This window comes from Perca flavescens, chromosome 6 (genome assembly GCF_004354835.1).
Source record: "Perca flavescens isolate YP-PL-M2 chromosome 6, PFLA_1.0, whole genome shotgun sequence".
In the NCBI taxonomy this organism is placed as follows: Eukaryota; Metazoa; Chordata; class Actinopteri; order Perciformes; family Percidae; genus Perca; species Perca flavescens.
The window spans coordinates 19,248,331-19,267,653 of NC_041336.1; the positions used below are offsets into that span (position 1 = coordinate 19,248,331).

The following is a 19,323-nucleotide window of genomic DNA, read 5'->3' on the forward strand; positions in this document are numbered from 1 at the left end:
ATATGAAATTACATATTAATACACATAATATCTTAATTTCCATGATAGAATTCCCTTCCCATCATCAATATAATTTGATTGACATGTTACTTTTTCTAATACTGATCTTTGCTACATCTCAACTGAGCTCTAGATACTCCATCTTGGGGAAATCATGTTCTTACTGTCCATCATATAAGAGGTCCTATCCACCATCTTGGCTCAGATTCCTCAGTTTCTCTGAAGCTGAACTCCTCTCACTGCAGCTGTGCCCTCTGGCACAGCAGGCTGCTGCTGTCTATTTAATGTGCACAACTCTTGAAGCAAAACCCTGTCCATGCATCTATTACTTTATCCCTTTTATCGAATAATGCAACCCGGCTTTTTCTTCCCGCTCCATGTGTTTTCCTTCACAATCTGTTGCTTGTACACATATTGTGTTAGTGTGCGCATCACAGGCTGTGTAGTACAGTTTATATCACATTCTTGTTTAATCTATACAATCATACAACATACCATAGCCTCTCTATCAGGAACAGACCCTCGCATGAGCTAACACATAGAGAAATCTTAATAATATATTCCTAATGCTATACTGTGGTAAGCTGCTATGCTATGATAAAATATACTAAATCAGTTCACTGGCATAGTGGATTTCTGAAAAAATTAAATAAATGCATAAGAACCTTGATATGAACATCCCTTCCCTTTCTGATTAGCTCCCTCTGACATCAGTCAATATTAAGGATGAGTAAAGTCATAGTTGAAGGCGGGCATGTAATGTGTCAATTAGGCAGTCAGCGTCGATAGTGCGGAGCGGAAGTGTTCATAGGCTGGCGTAAGGTTCAACAAGGAATCAAAGCATCCTCGCTCCCTGACTGGCTGAAGAGGAGAGCAGGGAGGGACCTTTCCACCAGAAAGGGGAGGTCAGTCCATTAAACATCTGGACAAAAAACTGCAGGTACTGTAAGAGTATGATGGTGTTTACCTTTTTCTTCATTCAAGAAAAACAGTTGTTCGTTGCAAAAAACGTTACTATAAAGGTAATGGGCGTGATTGCTGTTCAGTTCCAGTTCTGTTTTCCAGTTCAGTAGACACAATAAAACCCAGACCCGCCCCCCGCCCACCTCCGGCTCTTGTCCTGCTGTGCTGATTGGTCGGGGGGCGCTGTCAGGTCAGCATGTTCTCGGCCTGGCAATGGTCAGCCTGGCGAGCTGGTGATGGTCTTGACTGTGTAATTCTGGAAAAGCGGCTGCATGAACATGCCTAATGTGCCGGACACGCACACAAACACAAAGATCCACAGGAAGAGACGGTCGATCACCATGGCAACGTACTTCCAGTCCTCGCTCACCTGTGGACGGGGAGGGACAAAAGGGGTTTAGGATGGGGTGAAGAGACAGATTAGAGTGAGCAGAATCCCACCTCTCATTCTCATTCTCTATCTACCCCCTTGCCTTTCCCTGTACTGAGGGTTAATGGAGGTGAAGGGTTAATGTGAGCAGAGACTCGTTTTGCCACACAGCTCTGATGAGGTCCAACACGAGTCAAGGAGAAGGAGAAGGACGGGAGAGACGAGAGAGAGTGATGGAGGGCAGAGAGACAGAGGGGTGTGCTGACATACTGTAACCCCTGCGATGATGACTGGGGGAGGAGGGGGAGGGGAAGGGCTGACGCACCATGCACTGTGCTAGGAGACGGAGGATTTTAAAGCGGTTGGCATGGCGACGGGATGATAACTATATACGATGATGGACAGAGTTACTGAGGATTATTTCTGTCTATTTCTGTGTCTTTTTCTTTCATTCCAGGAGAGAAGGCTGGTCTGGCGATAAAAAATGCCACCCTCACTCCACTTTCTTGGTCCCTCTTTTCCAGTGCTTCTCCATTTGTACTCCTTCTCTATGCACACGTCATGCCGCTGCTATAATTACATGTCTGTGTTGAATATTCAGAGAGCTATGATTGCGTCACCAGATCTGTCTCCTTTGCTTATGCTCTGGTGTAATCCCCCATGCGTTTCAAATGGCAGAACTGAGCAGGACTCATGTGCCGCTCTATCGTCACTATAACTTGATATGGCACTGAAAGGACAGATCTGTGCTGCTCATGATGCTTTTTATGGTTAGTAACATGTGCACATAAAATCATTTATACTATGATTTTACTCACACGGAGACAAGATAATAATTCATTTTAATATGGAGGAGAGCCCAAGCGACACACTGGCAGGCTGGTATAAATCTGTTTATCACAGATATATAAATATTGAAGTGTGTGTTGGCAGGAAATTGAAGAGCATTAAAGTGCAGCAATAAAGGATTTATTGGCATCAGCATCACTTTGTGTTTTTGTGTTTAATGTAAAGAATCTAGTTAAACAATATAATTTGAATGTTTTACTTTTTAATTTGTTTTTACCACTTGGGTGCAGAGCAAAAAGTTGTAAACAAACATTGACATTATCACATTATAAAGTTGATATAATGAACGTGTTAGCTAACAGTTGCCTATTTACACATCTGGCAGTCATGTGGCAACATTAGCACTCGTGTCTCTGGCTACCTAAGTCCAATATTTACTCTCAGCTTTGTTTTGGTTTCTACCAAACCAGAAATATCTGTATCTTTTTCTGCTAAATGCTCCACTGTGTTGACCAGCTAGTTGCTAACTGTGTCTGTCTGTTGTTTGGTGCTGGAAAGGCAGCATACAGGAGTTAATCAGCATTTAAAAAAAATATTTTGGTGCTGAAAAAAGCTGCATAGTGTCTCTGGAAACGACGATGATGAAAATGGCGAGAGTGAACCAAAACAGTAAAGCTAGATAGCCCGGTGATAATTCCTTGTGGGTTTGTGACTATGAGCATTACACATAGTCACTTGATCCGTTCTTAATATAAAGATATTCACTAGAGCAGCTTTAAATACTTACATTTAAATGTATATCTGCTATTACTGTCATCTCTGACTATACAGTTTATTGTTAAACTGTTTCTATAGTACTGTATCTATACTCTTTATCACAAAATGCTTGTTTATCTTTTATTTTGTTTTTACTGTTGATATATTGTTATCTAATTTTGTTTATTATTCACAATATCACTATCACCCTAAAAAATCCAGTACTGGTCGAGCTCTGGTAAGGGGCAACAGAGACTATTACTGTAATGTTGTAAATGGTCACATACAGATAATATAATACTCACACTTTGATCATCATCCTCACTCTTCATGTGGTTAGCGATGAAGCGTACTCCTTCCACAGCCTCCTCAAAGCCCGGACAGGCTTGAGCCAGCAGGGCCTGAGTCAGAGCAGGACCTCCTGCTGCTTGCTTCCCCCGCGGCAGGTTTCCAGAGCCCCCTTCCCGGCCCTCCCTCACCCTGTTTAGACCATCCAAGGATCCCCCTCCTGCACCTCCCAGATCCCCTCCAAACTGTTTAACAGACGCCCGGTTCACATAGCAGGTACAAGGGTCATTGTCTTCCTTGCTGAACACCCCTGTGGAGGTTCCCCCTCCGTTCCCGCCAGTGCCGCCCAGCCCGAGCCCCACCATCAAGGCCCCCGCCTCCCCGCTGCGCCCACCCTCCTTCTGCTCTTGGGCCCTCCTTCTTTGGCGCAGGCGCTGGCGCTCGCAGCTGTTCCTGGGCTGGCGCATGAAGAGCAAGGCCGGAAGCTTGTTGAGGAACACCAGTTTAACCCAAGGGGGCATGGTGTGTGTGGTGGGCGAGCGGTGGTGTACATTCAGCACACACACACTGGTGACGATAGAGAAAGTGACCAGGACCATGGTGAACATCAGGTACTTCCCCACGAGAGGGACGTCTAGTGAAGTGGGTGGGACAATCTTGGAGATCAGCAGCAGGAACACAGTGAGAGCCAGCAGCACGGAGATGCAGAGCGTCATCTTCTCTCCACAGTCAGAGGGCAGGTAGAAGACCAGGATTGCCAGCGAGGTGATGAGCACGCACGGGATGATGAGGTTGATGGTGTAAAAAAGAGGCTTCCTGCGAATGATAAAGTCGTACGTGATGTCCACGTAGGTGGGGTCAGCTGGGTTCTCGTTTCGTCTGCCTGGCAGGGCGATGATGTCCCACTCACCGCTGGGCGTGAAGTCGTCCATGCTGGCCACATCAGCGCGGAGCACCAGATCGATCTCGGTGCGGTCGTAGGTCCAGGAGCGGAAGCGCAGCGTGCAGTTCTGCTGGTCAAAGGGGAAGTGCTTGACTTCGATCTTACAGGCTGACTTGTAGATGGCTGGGGGCAACCAGAAGATACTGCCGTCGTAGGAGACCACCGCATTAGAGTAGAATGACACCTCGTACACCCCATCAGCACTGAGTGGGAGAGAGATGAAAAGGGAGATGAAAGACAAAAAGAAGGTGTCAGACATAAACAGAAACCTTTGTGTGATTCATTAGTTTAAAAAATAATAATTCTATATATATCTAACGTAAAGTATAATGAGATGTTTCCCATGAGTTTCATAAACTGTGGAACATGATGCATGTCATTATGCAATACGGCTTAATTAAAGAGCTCTAGGACACACACACACACACACACACACACACACACACACACACACACAGGGCTGTAAGGCGTCTCAGGACAGCAGGGTCACACAAAACTGCTTCTACAAACACAAGGAACAGGATGAGCATGCAGTCTAGACAGGAAACACAGCTCACAGGTCATACTGGGTCGAGTTAAACAGCTCGAATTAGAAACTTTGGTCAGAAGTTAGCTGACAACATTACGTAAAGCTGTACATTGAATTTCCATTCAACGTAAGCATTTTGAATTATAAGTCATTAATGATGGTTAATGCTGTGAGATGAGACATAAGACATAAGATTGTAATTCATAATTTTTGACTGATTACACAATTGACCCACCTGCCAAAGTACACCTTCAGAAACACCAACTTCCCTGCTGATTTAGTTACAAAATCTAATTCCAAATGAGCAGCTCTATATTACTGCTTTTTCCAGGCGTTTGAATGGGAGGATAGCGACGTAGGGTTCGTGGGATTAGCGGGATCATTTTATCCAGAGTGCTGCGGGTCAGGGATCTTTTAATCTTTAGTAAAGTAAGGACTGAGGCCGGGAAAGAGGAGAAGGCCAGACAGATCACTGTACTCTGATGAGCTGATTTACATACTGTAGGCTGACACTCAGTTTCCATTACATTGAGACAAGTGGTCTGCATCCGTACCTCCCTCAGACATGCAAGCTAATTGTAATTAACTGAAGTTTCTGTTTCTTGAAGAGTTTGTTTGTGTTATATAATGCACTACACTTAATAGCACTGAACATAACATTGGATTGTTTTACATTTGTGATTTTGCATATATTTGCCATACAGTTGATTTTAACCTACCCTCAAGTCTGGGTTAACAATTGGGAATATGGGAAATAGCCAATAGTTGTATAGTGTATATATTCCAAAGTAAATTGGTGTTAAATCAAATTACCGCAAAGTATTGTAGCATCGGAGTACTAGTTGGTTTCTGTGGCAAGGTGCATTCACAATGCACAAAGGGTAGGGCTGTGGATGGGGGTCAATAGCGGCTCAACAGCAAACCTTTGCCCCTGGAGCTCCCTTATAAATTACTCCAGGCCTAAAAATGACTTTCTAAATTAAAATGCAAATACATAAATATATATTAAGCATCTGTGTATGCAGATAAATAGATAAACATCACATTTTACAACAACCCAAAACAAAGAAGAGTTTGGATGTGTGTAAATATGTGCTTGTTTTCGGTTAACTGTATGCATCTGCAGTACAGTATCTATGTGGGTGTGTTGTGTTGATGACTCCATCTTTGAAGTGTTCTGTACTGTATACTAATGTAGCATGAGTGATGTGAACAGATTACAGAGGAAATATTCAGTCATATGTGGCAGGCCTGCATGTATGTATTACACAATGAAACCTTTAATTTAATTGATGTTCTTATCCAACGTGACTTACAGTACAATGGTGGCAGCTGGATCAAATCATCAGTTTGATATAAAAACTGTATGTGCTTTTGTTGTGCATATTTATGAGCGTGCATGCATCCATGAGCCTTCGTGTGTCTTCAGATCTGAGGGTGGGAGGGTGAGTGAGTGACTCACTTGTTGTAGAGCACCACGTCAGGCAGCCATATGTGTTTTGAGGGTAGCCTGACCTTCAACATCCCATCAAACTCCTCAGGGACCCAAGTCAGACGATAGTCCTGCCACTCCTGTGGGCCAATAAAAACAAAATGCTTAATCACTCGTGCGCCAGTACAGCAACAAGAAGATGTCTTGAGAGGAGCAGAGAGGAGGTCTGTCTGTCTGTCTGTCTGTCTATCTGTCTCTGGTCATAATGACACACACAAGCCTGGGGAACATACTGTCCTGTGTGTCCCTCTACGCTTACATCATACGTTCAACTATAAGCCAAAGAGAGAGAGAGTGAAGCGCTCATGCCAACCCTGACCCCTGTCTTTTAAACACATCCAGCCACAGACCAATCAGCATGATTAGTATGTGTGTGTGTGTGTGTGTGTACGTGTGTGTGTGCATGTGTGTGTGTGCGTTTGTGTGCGCTTGCTTCAGCAAACATCTTGGTAACCTTGTGTAAAAGACAGCATTATCCTGTTCTGTATGCTGTGGGTCAGTCATTGACACTGCCACACTGAAGCCTCTGCGACCCGCAACAGCAGTTCTGTCTGGCTCTTCTATGTTATGGCCATGTTGGAGCTGTAATGCTCATGCTAGGTCATCTGCAGTAACTGTGATGCATTGTGGTCATTACAGTTTGTCTTGGCTCAGGACAGCTGTCCTTGGCTCCCCTGCTCACCGATAGCAAAGGATCCATAAAGCATTGATGGCCATTCTACGCTCCGTCACACAATGTCATAAATCCTAACTTGCTCAGGTGCAAGTGTATTTGCATGTGTGTCAACATAAGATAGAAAAATGCATGAAGCTATAAACAATCTAATTTAAAAAGTTTTCATTTAGATCTAAATTTACGTCCAAATTAAACATACATTTGTGTAATGTAACACCTGCCCTCCCCTCAAAAATAAGCACATATGCTGACAATGAGTGTAGGTGTATCCATTGAGTGTGGGTGGATGCATTTGTATACCGTGTGTGTGTGTGTGTGTGTGTGTGTGTGTGTGTGTGTGTGTGTGTGTGTGTGTGTGTGTGTGTGTGTGTGCGTGTAAATGTGTACACCCACATGTTCTACCATGTTATAGGCCTCAGCTGTAAGCATACAAATAGCCAGTCATGTAGAAGAGAGTCACAGCTCAGTCAGGGTCACATTACTTACAGTGTGAGGTCTCATCCAAAACCACAGACTGACAAAAAGAAATAGGGGTTCAGCATGTGTGCAAAGGGCTTCTGGTATGATTAGCTATCTGTGATTTGGGTATAACAAAATAATCTGTGTTTCCTGCTCATAAAATTCAACTCTCTCTCATTTTTCAGATTTGGGGTTTTGGAGGAGGTGTACTGTTTGACATCTCTCTCAGTTTCGGACACTTCACCAGTCATGTCAGTTCTCATGGCTGCTGCTCCACATGAGTGGAGGCCGGATTAGACTCTGCACAGCCACAACACAGGGATGCATCTGTCCCCTCCAATAACTAGACCGCTGCTCATGTACTAAGGTCTACTGGTTTAATAACACGGTGGCCCATGATTATATCATTTATACAGCATGTATACTGTAATGTATTGTAGAGTGATAATGATTCTGTCTTCATTTCTTTTTCACTGTGTGGCAGATTGTTTACTATATGTTAGGGCAATAAGATTAGGAGAAGAGTGGGAAATCTCACCTGTGTTAGCCAGACATTGGTGGTCATAACTTGCTCTCTTTCATGCTGCAGCAAAAGAAGACATATACATTATAAACTATGGTTAAAGAGCTACCTCAGTGATTCATTACATTTCCTTCTAAAACAAATGGCATAACATTGATGCAACAATCCCAGATATCCTGAATTGTAGTCCAATTCAAGCTTGCAATATGCATCTTGAAAGCGTCTTTCATTGCTCGGTAAATGCCAATGTATTTCAAACTCTACACCCCCAGTTTATAAAGTTATCTGCAAAACAAAATCCAAGTCTTAAAGCCCAAGCCGAAATAACCTTGATGACAACATAGGGGTTCATTTCTGAGACTTTTTAAAAGCTCCTCCAGAACCACAGAAGACTTTATACAACTGTAAAAGCCCTTTAACTTACACAAAGATAAACTAATATATGTCAGTGTAGCATTTTTAGATCAGTCGTGACATTTACTCAAGTAAATACAATTCTGAGTTACTTGTACTTTACTCAAGTATTAAAATGTTATGCTACTTTATAAAGTTACTTTGCAGATGACAATTTTAAAAACCTAAAATTAGGAGTATATAAAATTAGTACAATTAGCTAACAACATTCAAACGTGGCTTACATGTTACTGCATCAATAATAATAATAATTCAGTAGTATTAATATATAATTGAACACTTACAGAGTAAGTACTGTAACTTTAAGTGCATCTTCAGATAATACTTGCTTGTAAGATTTTGAATGTAGGGCTTTAACTTGTAATAGAGAATTTTCACTTTTCCTTAAGTACAAGATCTTAATACTTCTCCACCACTAAATGTTGGTCTGTCTTTAAAAAAATAAAATAATAATCTCAACATGAGTTCCATGAAACAGATCAGGCCTTGGCCCAAGGATTAAATGATTATCAGATTGGCTTGAGATTTCCTGGGATTTACATCATTAGACAACTTCATTTTCAGCTTTAACCATGGGAGGTGAATACAAATCATTTTGCAGAGTCAATAGATCAGGAGGAACAGCATTAGTCAGCATTATGGCAGTTTTTGCACCTTACAAATGTCTTCTTCGTGTAATTAATGCCATCTTTTAGAGTCCTTTTCTTTAATGTGTAATCAAAATAAAATGATGCGTAACATATTGGACTGTCCTCATGCTGTGAACGGTGCACACAGATTCAAACACACAAGCCCAGAGACACGTGCACACTCACCACGCTGATGAGCTGGGCCAACGACACCATCAGCTGCACGGTAACCAGCTCGGAGCCATTCGTCGCAGGACGGATCAGTTTGTTGTAGTGGGCAGGGTTCAAGAGATGCTCCACCAACCGCTCCTCTGTGTCTGCCCCGAGGCCGCCTGTAATGAGAACACATTATCATTATCATCATCTGCCTCTATCATGAGAAGAAAATGGTGCAGCCATCTGTGTCTCTCTTGGATTTCTTTTATCATATAGTGTAATCATACAAGGGCAGGGAATCAGTGGTGCTGTTGGGGTTTCTCTGTTTGGCCACTGCCCTCACTGCCAGCTGGCGATCCATGTCTATCGAGAATGCAAAGCCTTTGAACTATGGCATTACTCATCACTGCTGACTGGAGCACGTCAGCACAGCTCGATGCACACTTTTTACAATATCTGACATCATAATAATGTGTCAACCAATCTGAATGTCTCTATCGCTATCCTTTCTGTCTCTATCACTCTCTCCGTGCCTCTTCTCTGTCTCTATCTATTCTCCTCTGCTGTTTTGCACTTCTCTCCAACTGCCAGTCTTTTGTAGCTTTGGGTTATTTTCACTCCATCTTTCATGTCTCTTCCTGTCTTTTCCCATCTGTCCCCCCCTCCACTCTCTCTCTCTCTCTCTCTCTCTCTCTCTCACCTGTCCACCATCCCTCCATCTGTAGCAGACTGCAGTCATATCTGTGTGAGTGGTCAAGTTTAGGTAGGGCTGTCACACAGCACACACAGGAGGGGAGGTGAGAAAACAACTGTTCTGCACTTCCTCTTGCCTTCCTCTCTCTCCCACTTCTCACTCCCTGCCTCTCTGGCATCTGCTCACTTCTGCTGTATCTATTCCCTCTCACAATTCCCTCACACGTTCCCCCTGGAGATAAACACAGACTGCTTACTGTGTGGTATTAACGTTGTCATATCTGAACCTGCTATTTTAGAGGCTATTAACGTTGCAGGATATTGTAAACAAACACGTAAAAGCTAGTGTGGGTTAAATTAACACAGATTTTTTTTTAATTTTATTTAAGGATACATGTGATGAACCCTTTTATTTTCAAGAGGGGTCTATGCACTAAACAAAGATTATAAAAAAAACGATAAAAATTGAAAAAGAGAACAATCTAAAATAATATATGATTAAATACAAAGACCCAAACACTCCTCTTTATTACATTCTTTTACATAAATCATCTGCATAAAACTAAAAACTAATCATTGACTGAAATTTGGTTAATAAATCAGAAGTCAATTGAAAATAAAGAAAATAAATATTTTATCAAAGATAAAAAAAAAAGCTTCATACATGAAGGGAAATACATTTTTAAAAAACGGGACAGAGATAAACACAATAAATGTTGGGTTAAGTTCTATTAGAGATGTAAAAATATGGAAATGGAAATTAAAAACCTAGAGAAATAAACTAGGCCTAAATGTACTGAACCAATTTCCTTTTTTTTTTTTTTTATTTCCCTCTGAATGTGTTTCTGAGCTCCTCTGACACTCAGTCCTCCCCCTTTATCTCCCCCCTGATCTCCACCTTCCGCCCCGTAGCACTGCTGTGTTCACTGAGCAGGAATGATAGCCTCTGTCTCTGGATCAATGAGGACTCTATTTATGCCCCTTAAACTAAACACGCAATTCATCGCTCCCCCTCCCTTTCTTTTTAATCTCCTGCTCTTTTCTGCGTCCCGTCTCTTCCGTCTCATCTTCTTTTACCGTCTTTCCATCATTTGAGCCGGCCCGTATTTTCTCCTCCCTCCCCTGACTGTCTCCCTCGCTCTCATCCTTCCTGTTATCTCCATCTCCCCGTCGCTGACAGCCACTGTCCATTTATTGCCCCTTCTCTTGCTAATCCACCATCATCAATACACATCCTGTCAGCACATGTGTGTATACATGTAGCACTCTGGTTGTTTATTGTGCACAGGCGCCTGTTTTTTAAGTGTGTGTGTGTGTGTGTGTGTGTGTGTGTGTGTGTGTGTGTGTTTGTATGTGCACATATTCATGAGGGAAATAAACACTACTGTCTGTGCCTGAACCATATGAGTAATGTATATTATTCTCAGAAGCCCAAGGCAATAACCCAGTCGGATAAGACAGAAAGCTAATACATTTCACTTAAACAATGATGAAGCAGAAAAGGCCTACATTTCCATCAGCCATATTCATGATGGTAGCTTCTGGCTCCAACTAACTAGAGGCCATGTTAAATGTCTTACTAAATATTTCCGAATACAGTGGATTTTCTTTGTAAACACAGTTTGTGAGAAGGATTCTATTTGCTTCATTTTTCTCACATTATATCAAACATCCTGGTGCATCTGGGCACTTAAATGGATGAAAAAGAAGATTCTAATGTAATGTCTTTGCTCAAAAGACCAAAGCACCTAAAACAAACCTTATACCAGGTAAGAGCTGATTCACCTCATCTTTGATATCATATTGTTTGAGTAGGAGTAATTATGTGGGTTTACGGGAAAGCTCCTCAGTCAAAAAAGAAGTGTACAAAATTGCAATTTAAACATCATCTCTGTCAATTTTGGCCTGTTTCTTTCTTTGACGTTAGGATTATATAACTTTCAACAGGCCAAGGAGTAAGTCTGAAAACAGCTACATAGCTACATATATAAATATATATGTATATATAATTATATATATATAGGTTATATATTACATTTTCTGTCAGGATCTTAACAATGTGACATAGGCTGTTAAAATGTTTCAACAGTTTCAATATTTCCTGCACTTACTAGAAAAAAAAAGTGTGTTGTTGAAGCAAAAAAGAATGTGCAGTCTTGTCTTACATATCCACTCTTTGAGTCTTCATATTTTCTGCTTTTTTTCACTAAAATATTTGCACGCATGGGCTCAGAATGAAAGTATAGACTAATACTTTACGACACTGAGACAAATTAGAGACCAAAACAGAGAGCTTTTCTGGTTTATTCTTATCTCAAGAACAAGTGATAAAAATATCCACACACACTCCAGCCTGATCACTGCACAAACATGTTCCTCCTCATCCTCAGCACCCAATGCTTCGAAACAAAGACTGAACTCTCTCTTCATACGACACGCTGTCATGCTAAAGGCCAAGCTGAGTGGTTGTAATGTTGCTGGTAGCTCAGGTTGTATTCTGGTTGTTTTCCTTTGCAAATATTGCAAACATAATGTGACACTATGAATATTTCAGCAGGGCTCACCCATTAGACCCTGGAGCAAGGGAAGTTACACACCACCATGTACATGCATGCAAACACACACATACATACACACACACACACACACACACACACACACACACACACACACACACACACACACACACACACGTGTGACAGCACAGGAACAGACGAGATGGTAGCCATGTTCAGTGTTCGATTGCTTCATTACTACATCTGTTTCTTTTTCCTTCTTTTAAACCGCCATTGATCTTAGTGATCTCTGAACATCAGGCAGGCTTGTTCTGTTGAGGTTTTTAAAGCAAAGCTAAAGACCCATCTGTTTACTGTTGTGTATGAGACCTAATTTTTAATCTAATGTTTTTCTGAGAGTGTGTGTTATATTTTAGTCATTGGAACTGTTTTTAAACTGCATTTTCTATGTTCTGTACAGCACTTTGACTTGAAAGCGCTTTATAAATAAATGTATTATTATTATATTATTAGTGTGCTGATCAACCTCACAGTGTGTCTTACTCATGATTCTTGGAAAATCGTTGTAACTTGTTCGATCATATAAAATCATCAATCGTTACATTTAACAGCAAATGTTGCAGTTTATAAAGCTACATTGGGGCCTTTGTTCACACATTCTGTAAAGTAAAATGTGGAGAAAATGAGGGCAAAGCGAAAGCTAAATTGAATTATCCCGCTTAGACTATTACAGCGATGATCTCTATTTATAAGCTCACTCAAATGAGAAAAGGTTGGAGGGAAAGTAAGGTCGCTTTCTGCTCTGCGCTCTGCCAAAGTAGATTTTTGGCTGCATGCTGAAATATTCTTAAATCAATAATGGAGAGATCCATTGATCTACTGGCAACACCCAATTGGCACCGTAGTGCCCATGAATGAGATATTAATATTGATCCTCCATCCAGCCGCAATATCACAGCACTCCAAAAACAAAGCCATCCCACTGTGGACTAACTGAGGGCTAGAAGAAGCTTTATGGTCCCTGAATTCGACAATCTCCACAGTCAAGAAGAGTGTGGCCAGTTGAACTTGTGCATTTTCCATTACTAATAAGGATGAATGGTCAAACTTTCTGTATGCAATTACTACACTTCTGTACTTAATTCTGTTCTCATGAACAATACCATAATACTAATAATACTTATACTAACTTAATCACAAAGCCCTTATATAAAATCAGATTGTGGTTACATACATAGATGGATAAAAAGATGCACACAAATGAATAGGATATGTTAGTGATAGATACACAACAGACACAAGATTAAAACTTGACAAGTTCTATACATCGACATATAAAAAAAGAGTTTAAGAGTGTGGTGCAAGATGTGAGTTAAAAGAAGCATTTGCAGATTCCTCCAGCACAGACCTTAGGCTAAAAGTCTGATGGTACAATGGTACATGGTTCAAGCAAAAATCTACAACATTCACTGGTTCCAGCTTTTTAAATGTGCTGCTTCTGTCTTTTTTACATCATTGTAAATTGAATAACTTTGGGTTTTGGACCACAAAAAAGACCATGTGGTCTGGGAAATTGTGATAAAGCATTCTTATGACATTTTATATAAATCAACCAATTGATCGATTAATCGAGAGAGTAATCGGCTGATTAATCACTAATGAAAACAATTGTTAGTTACAATCCTGATAGATATTAAGCCTTGTGCAGAGAAAAAAGATCAGTTAAAGAGACAGCAGTCTGTGGATCGCTGCAATAACTGCTTCATTTCATATCTTAGATATCTTTGTAGTGTGAACGTTTTAGCAATAATGTATCATCAAAGTTTATTGTTATAAAATTGGCCTCACAAAACTCCACAGAGACTTTTGTCAGGCCTGTTATTACAAATACATACAGTGGGGCCAAGCATTGATCCAAATATAGAAACACATCTACCTATAGCTTGAACCTACAAAGCTCTTTTTCTGATTCTAGTCAACATCTCAAAATTTCCAATGATTATTTCTATCTATTTTCTATGTTATATACCAGTCACATTTCTTTTTTTATATTGTAGAATATCAAAGGTATAGTCAAACATTGTGGAAAGTGATTAAGTGGTTTTAGACTACTAAAGAATCTACAGTTGAAAAGCACAGAAGTATGAAATCCTCACAGTGGGGATATGCAGTATGGTTTGTACTATTTACAGCCCAAGGAGCTCAGCTGTTTGATGAAAGACGGTATGGCTTTCTAACTATTGTGGTGCATATTTCAGGGATTGCATGTTATGTTATTATACATCTTATCACTAGAGGAGGGTTTGTATTATCTTGAATACACTTCTACACACCTGCAGCTGAGCAACATAAGCACAACCTTGCGTCAATGTAAATCAAACTTTTTTTTTTAAACACACTTGCATTAAAACGATTAAAACTCTCAACTTTCCAAATGTCTCTTATCTGCCACTTCTTCTCCACTACTTAATGTTCTATTAAACCTCTGTTCTCTTCCTCTTCTTCCCCCTAATCTCCAGGGCCACATACTGCTGTGTGCTGCTACTACATTCACACACACACACACACACACACACACACACACACACACACACACACACACACACACACACACACACACACACACACACACACACACACACACACACACACACACACACACACACACACACACACACACACACACAATATCTTGCACAAACACACCATCTTGCACAAATCCCACATGAGAGCACATGGTTTTACACACAGGATCACTCACATTCTCACAATACAAATAAAGGCCTGTATTGTGTGACTGTTGTGCATTTCTTATCACAGATGGAGCCCCTATCCACTGATCAGATCCTGTTGCTGCTGTGTGTTGGGACTCAGTCCAAAAAGATAAAGACAGAGGAAATGAGAGAGCAAGATGAAGACAGAAAGTGAAAGAGAGAGAGAGAAAGAGAGAGAGAGAGACAATAGGAGGGTGCTTGTAATGTGCAGGTTGAGATGCTGCAGAGATCAGTGGGCTGGAACAGTGCAGCAGAAAAGTGATGACAGGCAAAACTGACTGAGCAGAACTTTCTAGACTGTAGCGCTGCCAAGAAAAATGGTTAGTTGATATTCACTAAGTGCATTCATAAAGCAGAGGACAAAGATTATGGCGCATGCATACACTCACCCAGTCACACATGCAAAGAGGATGACTTGGCTGTGCGTCAAACACATCTGTTTTATAAGATGCCGCTGATAAAAGTGTTGGTGTAAAACAAATCCAACCACACTAGACGTCCTTGGGTGATGAGACTGACGTACTCCGTGCTACATATCCAGTAACCCACGCATCAGGTCAACTCAGCACCACAGACCTGTTTATTATGCATGGCCTGCAGGGGAAATGACAGGAGACATCCTCCTCACACAACAGGACGGCCACATCGCGGCAGCGTCTGAGACAGGTGGGGAAATGTCCTTGAGCGCCCTAGCACAGCCACTGAATGTGAGACTCCGTTTGTGCTCGTCTGTGCATGTTAAAGTCTTATTTAAGAAAGTATTGTTGTATGTCTGGAGATGTACAGTTATGATTTTTCTCCCTCTAATTCCACACCAATATAAACAAAACCGACGCATACGAATAACTTAGTCAGAGTCGGAGCAAATGTTGTCCTTTATAAGTGCGTGTTTTACAATTATGTGTTTTGTAAGTTCTTTTTAGGGAATCTCTAAAATGTGTTTATATCCAGGTGTGCGCACGACCATGTGCTTGTTTCTTTAAACGTGTGATTGCATGTGGATTGAGTTTATAGTCTCTGAGGATGATGCTAATCAGATTTTCTCCCTTAAGGGGAGATGAGTCATTAGTACTCCACTGTTTTTGAAGCTCCTTAAGTAATATTTCATGTTGGTAGCATTTTTCTAGTGCACAAATCTCTTGTTTAAACTCAGGGAATGATCAACAAAACGGAGTGCTCGGGGAACCAAATATTGTGCAGAAAGTTTAGAGCGGCTTCATAAACAGGACATATTCTTGTTACATTTTATATTCTATTAGTTGGTTCTTAGTTAGTTATATTTGTAGTTTTCATTGAGTTTATATTTGTTAAAGTATTCTATTTTGTTTAATTTGTATAGTACTGCAAAGAGACCTAATTTTACTCCTGTACACTTTATATTTTTTATGAATGTTATATGCTCTTGTGAGTATTTATTATCTCAATTGTATCTGCTTTTGTATTTGTAAAACATTTGGTATTTTTGTACTTTGTATCACCAACAAAATAAAACATTAACTAACCCTACTGTTAAAATATGACTTAAGTTTTCTGTGTGTAGGTGCCCATGTTAGTGCTTGTTCCTTGCACTAACCTGAAGATGGTTGAAATTGTATTACTTATATTTTTATGTATATCTATCTCAGTGTTCTTATATATGTAAAACACTTTATCAGTGTGTTTTTGAAGAGTGCAATATAATTCAAAAGTTGTTATTATGATGAAAACCAAAGTATTACAAACATTACAGCGGCAGCCGTAATTCAACCAATCAGTTGATGTGTTTTCCGCTTTGATTCGAGCAATCCCTCCCTGAGCAGAAATTAACACCAAATTGCCTATTGACGGAGGTAAAATATGTCCAAACATCCTAATGGCTTTCCACTTAACACATACCTAATTTGCTACTGCACTGCAACAGCCGCGTCGTAAATAAGACATAGCCTAGCCTATGTGTGTCCTACATGAAGACAAAAAGACTATTTATCTGTGTAGGATGTTATACTGTTCCTGTGCTGCTGAATGATACATCATTTGTCCTTTGATGACAGGATGCAGAAGTTGCTCAACGTGTCTCTCATTAACCTGCCCACTCAATGCAAGACCTCAGTGTTAATGGGAGAGAGAGAAGGGAGGGGAGTAAGTGGGTGATAACATAATTTATCCCCCCATGTATATGTAGAGAGGAAAGCATAACTGATGTCACAATGGCCCAGAGTTTTTTTGAGGTTAATGTTTTGTAGTTTGCCTGCTCATTCACAAATAGGCTACGTCTGCTGTGTGCTCTTCATGCAACTAATGAATGCACAGCCTACTAGCAGCAAAAACAACGTGTGGGCAACATTGAAATGCCTTAAAATGTCTGCAAAATGTGTCATATTCTTCCAAATAAATAGGCTCACTAATAACTCCATAAAATTATTGTGATAGCAATACTAACAATACTAACCACATAGTGTTACTTTACAGTATAAAGTAAGGCCTCTAAACGCACTATATTGAGTTTAAAACACACCCTAAATTTAAAAAAAATCTTTTAGGTTTTAAAACGGATAATTATGTTAGCTATATTGTATTTGCTAGTGTTTCTACACTATGTGTGCGCATGTGATATATGGAGAGGGCAATATTTCTCCACTACATCATTCCGTCGCGCTCGCTGCTGTTATGAGAAAAATGGTGACACAGCAATGAAAGAGTCATTTTCTCCACGTCTGCCTCTCTTCAGCATCTAACCACTCCTTTTGTTTCCACACTCACTCCCACATTACTTTGAAGAAACCTATTCAGATCTTATGAATTCACGAACGCGTGATGGTTTTGGCCCTACAAAGGTGACGATGCAACACAAAAGCGCATCGATGGAGCCATTAGACGGACACGTTACTCACCTCCCGCAATGGCGAGGAGAGCCAGCAGCAGCAGCGGCGGCCAGCCGTCCATCATCATACGTGCGTCCGAGCGCGCTCCGAGCCCGAAAGGTGTTCACCGCGATGGAGAGGCCACCCCAAGCACACACGCAGTATTACTCCCCTGCTCCTCACGATCCAACGCTCCTTTTACTCTCTACCTGGCATGGTGAGGTCAGGTCTCTTCGTCGGTCCGCACTTTTTCGCCCGAAAAGGGGAGAACCAGGGCCAGGTAAGCTGTGCGCTGGGTCGTGCGGTGCTGGCTGTCCGTGCTGAACACCGCTCAGCGATGCGACGCGCTGGAGAGGCGGGGGCGGGGCGGGGGGCGCGCAGAGGAGCAGGGGGAGGAGGCGGGAGGGGCGGATGTGGCATACCTCAGAGGCTCCACAGATCAGCTAGCGATGCCAGTGTCTTCCCCACACAAAGTCACACATCATCACCATGTAATATTCAGTGCTCTTACAGTGTCTGTGGTGCTCAGTAGTGACCTTATCAAACGAAATGGCATATCTCAACTCTATCTGCTTATTAACATCAGGCCAAATATTGAGGCAGCAATGGTGTTGTGTATCTTCTAATTTTAAATGTATTTATTTGTCTATCAAGCAGCCATAACGAAATATATCATGCATCATCTGCATCAAGGCCTTTTTGCTCCACATGCTAAATAGTTTACTGAGAAAATGAATTAGAAAATAAAATCATTTAGTGTAACACAATCAAGGTATGGACATGTAGAACTGTAAATATAGATCTGTGTTGAGGTGTGACTGGTCCAAAATTAGCACCATCTACTAACCAAATGCTGGTAAAATATGCAAGTGGCTGGAAGATTTGCTTCAATCACCCGCCAAAAAAACAATGGTAATCCTTTTACTAGCCATTTGGCTGCTGGACAAAAAAGTTAATTTTGGACCCTGGGTGCGAGGCTTTGTGCTCTTGTTTCTGACACACCTCACATCTGTGCCCGTTAAAGTAACCTCACACCACCTTTTTTTCCAGGACTGCCTGAGCCTAATTTAGTCATTATTCTGTGAATAATCTTCATCCTCTAGAAGCTTGAGGGGTAGGTCTTGCCTTCTCCTACGTGACCTCTTCTTCTTTCTTTTCCCTTCCTGTCACTTATCTTTTATTAAATGTCTTTCTTTGTTTCTTCCCCTCTAGGCCACCAAAGTGACCTCTAATCCCCATTCACAAAGTCAAACATGTGGGATTCAGAAAGGCTGATAGGGAGGGAGGAAAGACTGGGCAGGTAGGGGGAAGGAGTCAAGGAGGAAGGTTTGCCAGGTAGAAATAAATTGTGTTGAACATAGAGAAGCTTGCAACTCCGTTCTGGATATTGCAACATGCTTTCTATATGGTCAGGATGAGAGTCGGATGCCTGATGATAACAAAAATATAACAACTGATTTGAATGAGGGGAGGAGGGAATGCAGCAAATTGAGAGGGGTATCAAAAGAGTGTG

The 19,323-nt window shown here is 41.2% G+C and overlaps 1 protein-coding gene across 1 annotated transcript; it reads right to left on the reverse strand.

Moving 5' to 3' along the window:
- Window positions 1-603: 603 nt before the first annotated feature.
- Window positions 604-18,146, reverse strand: chrnb2 (cholinergic receptor, nicotinic, beta 2). The gene is made up of 6 exons (XM_028580837.1): window positions 17,841-18,146; window positions 9,018-9,163; window positions 7,804-7,848; window positions 6,101-6,210; window positions 3,184-4,312; window positions 604-1,333 (listed from the first exon to the last, which is right to left on the reverse strand). The coding sequence occupies exons 1-6, from the start codon at window positions 17,896-17,898 to the stop codon at window positions 1,181-1,183; spliced, it is 1,641 nt and encodes a 546-aa protein (XP_028436638.1). The 5' UTR covers window positions 17,899-18,146; the 3' UTR covers window positions 604-1,180.
- Window positions 18,147-19,323: the final 1,177 nt, after the last annotated feature.

Excerpts from the sequence above, each read along its gene's own strand:
- chrnb2 (XM_028580837.1), bottom strand. The coding sequence starts at position 17,898 with ATGATGATGGACGGCTGGCCGCCGCTGCTGCTGCTGGCTCTCCTCGCC. Across the intron at positions 7,849-9,017 it reads TGGCCCAGCTCATCAGCGTG|CATGAAAGAGAGCAAGTTAT; the intron begins GTGAGTGTGCAC and ends CTTTTGCTGCAG. Across the intron at positions 1,334-3,183 it reads GTGAGGATGATGATCAAAGT|GTGAGCGAGGACTGGAAGTA; the intron begins GTGAGTATTATA and ends CCCCGTCCACAG.